At 33.6% G+C, this 5,373-nt stretch overlaps 1 protein-coding gene across 2 annotated transcripts in view; it reads left to right on the top strand.

Moving 5' to 3' along the window:
- The first annotated feature begins 896 nt into the window (after positions 1-896).
- SLC36A4 (solute carrier family 36 (proton/amino acid symporter), member 4) overlaps positions 897-5,373 on the top strand; it is a 35,521-nt gene continuing 31,044 nt past the window's right edge. The window contains exons 1-3 of one of the 2 annotated variants that reach the window (XM_008590885.1): positions 897-979; positions 2,068-2,163; positions 3,823-3,907. In XM_008590885.1, the coding sequence (XP_008589107.1) occupies positions 939-979; positions 2,068-2,163; positions 3,823-3,907 (222 nt within the window). In that variant the 5' untranslated portion in view covers positions 897-938. The remainder of the gene's footprint in view (positions 980-2,067; positions 2,164-3,822; positions 3,908-5,373) is intronic. The other variant, XM_008590886.1, reaches the window with a different exon arrangement.

Raw genomic sequence — 5,373 nt, forward strand, 5'->3', positions numbered from 1 at the left:
CGCGACACTGAGGGTTGCGATCCGTTGCCGGTCACGAAAAAAAAAAAAAGACAAAAAAAGGAAAAAAAAAAAAAAGAATAATAGTTAAAAGGAGTAACATCTTCTAAAAACAAATATTTAAAGCATTGTTAGAGATAATTATTGTAATTATTGTAATTACAGAAAAATCTTAATAGAGGAGAAATCATTTATGAAATAATGAAATTATATTTAACTTTTTAAAAATGGACCAGTTTCTAAAATCAGTTTTAACTATAATCTTTTTCCATGTTTGACTGTTTCATCCACCCTAATTTAGAGTACCTTAAAAACTTCTGATTGTAACAGTAAACTTTGAGAATATTTTGTTGTGTCTTGATAATCCAGGCATCACTTTAATTTTTGTAAATAAATACTTGAAATTTTTATGTACCACTTTTTGAAATAATTATTTTCCTAGCACAGTTTCTGACACATAGTATGTACTCAACAAGCAGTATGTAGAAGTGGATTGCCCACAATCCCAGTTTGATATTGTGCTTTCTAGCCATTTAGATAATGATGCATAGTTGCATGTAATTATAAGGGTGGGGCACTGATAGTTGTAGACTTGCCATCAGATGTTAAACATAATGTATTCTGTCCTACTTTCTTGCGTTTCTATACTCTATATTCATAGTTTTGGGTAGCAAAGTTGATTAGATGGAATCATAAATGGTTGTCTTAAATATTACTTGAAATTCTTTCTGTATCCAAGTTTGTTTATTTTCTCTCACGCAAATGACTAATCATTTTGTCCAACAAATACTTATTCACTGCAAATGCATACTCACATTGACTCATTGTTTATAAGTTTCCTCAATTTTTGTAAAACTTAAATATTTAAACCTTATACATTTTTTTCCCCACAGCTTGGACCGATCAGCCTTGTGTTTATAGGAATTATTTCTGTTCACTGTATGCACATATTGGTACGTTGCAGTCACTTTCTGTGTCAGAGGTAAATGTGGATTTGTTAAGTCTATTTAATTTATTTTAAAGCTATGTATTTATTTAGAGCATCATAGAGTCTTTTATTTCTACTGTGCTTTGCAAGTAGAAGTTGTATTTCCTTTAACTGGTTAAATAGACAAGTCTAAGATAAGGAATATAGAAAAGAGTAGCATTTCATATGACTTAAATCTGGTCAGATCTATTTACTTTAAAAGGTAAATAGAAATTAATATAAAGTAGAATGGTTTTTCTTAGTGTATATAGAAAAAATCAGCAAAGAAATATAGAGGAAATGGAGGCAGTGGTATGACTTTTAGTTATAGCATAATGGTCTTCAATTTATTAGTAATTCAGTTTTGGGTATAATTAATACTTTTGGTGCTTTTTACTGATGTATTAGTTAGTAGGTAGTCAATAAAGTAATATTGTTTAAAATTTATTTTTGTATCATGAAATGCTTTTACTGGATATTAGACCAACTTTTTAAAAATTTTAATATCACCTGTTCTAGTAGACCAATATTCTAGTCTTGACTTTTTGTTGTTGTTGTTGTTAAATGCTCTTAAAACTTTGGGTAAATAATTTATGATCATTAAATAACAATGCATACTTGAAAAAAGAAAGCAGGAGAGAGAGAATAGAGAAACGGTACCTACCTCATGGGGCAATTTTGAAGATTAAATGAGATAGTTTATGTAAAAATATATTGTAGAGCTCTGTGCAGAGGTATTGTTAAATAATGCTATTCTAAGAATGGAATAATTTTGACATGAAAAATGAAATTGATGTTTTTAGGTATTTGAAATATTTAAATCCATGAAGAACAAATATTAGGGTATTTATATAACTCTAGATATATGTAATCTTTAGCAGTAGATAAAAATTAATATACTGGTAAAAAGGACAGATATAAAATTTTAAAATTTTGTGAAGCATGCTTTAGGATTATGTAGAGCTTGAAATTTCAAAAACTCGTCTATCAGTGTGCAGCCCTGCATTTATTAATTTCCATTTAGTTGATATTCTTTTTACGAAATGGCTTTATGCACCGACCTAAAAATTTTTTTCGTTTGTATGTTTGTCCTTAAATTACAGGTTTAAAAAGTCAACATTAGGTTATAGTGACACTGTGAGTTTTGCTATGGAAGTAAGTCCTTGGAGTTGTCTTCAGAAGCAAGCAGCATGGGGACGGTAAGTACCTGTCATGTTATTAATATCTGGTTGTCAAAATTATATTAATTTTTAAGTATTTTAATCTGACAAGGTACATAAATGAAAGTATGATAAACTTGGGGAAATAAACGTAAATAACCTTTAGCATTAGAACGGTATTGGTAGTTTATGGTTAAATATGGCCTTTCTTGGAATTTTCAGGAGGTTAGATTTGTTTATGAGCTGCTCAGAGTTCCTGATATACTGAGTAGATGAAGGAAGGAAACAGAACTTATTAACACCCTAGAGACTTGCCCTGAGAACCCAGAATCCCAGACCCCACCTTCTTCTTTCTTCTGCCCCAGACTAGAGGCAGCTTTGTCTACTTTTTCTACGAAGAAGAATGGCTTTCAGATGGAAGTGGCTGGGATGATTGTTGGTGGGACATTAAAATGAAAGGTGGATGAAGAGAAATTAAGGGAATACTTAAATGTAATTCATTAGAGAGAAGAGACTTTAATTCATTTCAGGGTAAAGATAACCTACAAATGAGATCCATGAAGAACCATGGAGAATGGTGGAGTTATATGGCAAGAAGGAAGATAGGCAAGGGCCCTTCCAACTTCAGATGGGAGAAGGAGGGTCTATAGATTTTTTAGACCATCTTGTTTGTCAGGTTGACACTGATGGTCATGCAAGAGAGTGTAATGAATTAGTAAGCACATGCTATAGTAGTCACATATTGTTCCCAAACTCAAATGAAGAAGTATGGGCTATATATTAATAAAATGTAGGCAAATTTTGAACTTGATTGCTGCTGTACCCAAATAATGCTAATTTGATCGATGTCTCTGGTGACATATCTTCCTCACTCCTGTACAGCTATATTTTATATAGCTGGAATTTACTAGAGTATCACACTAAAAAATAAGAACAGAGAAAACTACTGGAAAGGTGTCTCGTGGTGTGACTAAGGGCTATGCTTCCAGTCCTCTCCCATTCCATATTCTTATCAGTGATTGGATAGTAGAGAGCATGCTCATTCTATTTGCAAATGACATGAAGCTGGGAGAGGTAGGAAATACACTGGGTTGATCTGAAAAAGATCTGGAGAAGTAGGAGTGTTGGGCTTACTTGAAGAGATGAAATGTTTTTTTTTTTTTTGTCTTTTTCCGTGTCCAGCAACGGATCGCAACCCTCAGTGTCGCGCCCGTACCGGACCAGGACCGGCAACGGGATCGCAACCCTCGGTGTTGCCCCCGCGCCTCGCTCAGCCAGTGAGCGGGAACCGGTCTGTATGTGGGATCCGAACCCTCGGCGGGAGCGCCGCCGCGCTTCCCAAGCGGCGCACTAGTGCAGTGCGCCACCGGGCCGGCCCCGAGATGAAATGTTTTTACAAAATAATTTTATAAGCAGATACACTTAAACTGTTGAATTTCAGAAATAGATAATGGTGGAAAAATTGTGGCCTTTTAACTTAATGGAGCATCCTTTTGTTCTATAATAATTGTAGTGATATAGTTATCATAGATGTGTGATCTTTGTGAAAAATAAATATTTTAAGTGTTTCTTATTTAAGGAAACAAAAAAGAATATATGCTATTATAAAATGTTTTAAAACAGTTAAAAAGAGAAATAAAATATATTGTCATTTCAAGCAGCTCTTCTTTATACTTATTTGTGGATATCTCTTTTCAGGAGTGTGGTTGACTTTTTTCTGGTGATAACACAGTTGGGATTCTGTAGTGTTTATATTGTCTTCTTAGCTGAAAATGTGAAACAAGTAAGTATTTCTCTCCAGTTACTGAAATCATTTTATTCTAATGCCCTAGTTATGCCATCATGTTTCTTCTGTGGAAGCCATGGTTGAATATGAAAATATGTTCATTTCATAAATGATCTTCCTTTGTAGTCTTCTCTTTTGCCATTTAGATTTCTATTATAGTTGTTTTTGCTGTTCTTGACATAATATCGACAATGATTGTTCTTTCAGATCAGAACATGACATTATTTATTGATTCTTAGCTACTTGAAATTTAGATCTCAAAACCATACATAGATGCTTTGGGAGCATATTCTTTACATTGAGGCTCTATAAAGAAATGTCCTGAGTAGTCATTTCTCAAAAGAAGACATACAAATGGCCAACGGGTACTTGAAAAAATGCTCAACATCACTAACCATCAGGGAAATGCAAATCAAAAAAACAATGAGATATCATTGCACCCCAGTTGGAATGGCTGTTATCAAAAGGAGAAAAACTAACAAATGTTGGTGAGGATGAGGAGAAAGGGGAACTCTTATACACTGTTGGTGGGGATGTAAATTTGTGCAGCTTTCATGGAAAGCAGTCTGGAAGCTCCTCAAAAAACTACAAATAGAACTACCATATGATCCAGCAATCCCACTGCTGGGTATTTATCTAAAGGAAAAGAAATCAGCATACCAAAGAGATATCTGCACTCCTATGTTTCTTGCAGCATTATTCACAATAACCAAGATATGGAATCAAACCAGGTATCCATTGACAGGTGAATGAAGGAAGAAAATGTGGTATATATACACAATGGAATACTTCTCATCCATGAAAAAAATGAAATCCTGCTATTGTGGATGAGCCTGGAAATGTTAAGTGAAATAAGTCAAGCACAATAAAGTAAATAACTCATGTTCTCACTTATATGTGGGAGCCAAAAAAAAGTTAAACTTTTAGAACTAGAGAGTAGAATTGTGGTTACTAGAGGCTGGGAAGGGGAGGGGTGGCACGTTAAACTTTTAGAACTAGAGAGTAGAATTGTGGTTACTAGAGGCTGGGAAGGGGAGGGGTGGCGAGATAGTGAGAGGTTGGTTAAAGGACACAAAATTATAGCTAGATAGGAAAAATAAGTTCTAGTGGTATACAGTAATGCTAGGCATCTATAATTAACAATAATTTATTACATGTTCTCAAATGGCTAGAAGAGAGGAGCTCAAATGTTCTCATCACAAAGAAATAATAAATTTCTGCAATAATGAATTTGCTAACTACCCTAATTTGATCACTACACATTGTATACATGCACTGAAATATAACTCTGTACCTCATAAATATTACAATCAATACATTTCAATTAAAAATAGAGAAATAAACATACACAGAATATATAAGGCTTTAGTCAGCAGCCTAAAAAATGAAACTAAAAAGTGAGTATTCATCACTAAAATCCAATAATTATTGCCATTGTCTAAAAACATGCTGTGTCCAATAAT

The sequence above is a fragment of the Galeopterus variegatus genome, unplaced genomic scaffold (assembly GCF_000696425.1).
Source record: "Galeopterus variegatus unplaced genomic scaffold, G_variegatus-3.0.2 Scaffold6426, whole genome shotgun sequence".
Taxonomy (NCBI): Eukaryota; Metazoa; Chordata; class Mammalia; order Dermoptera; family Cynocephalidae; genus Galeopterus; species Galeopterus variegatus.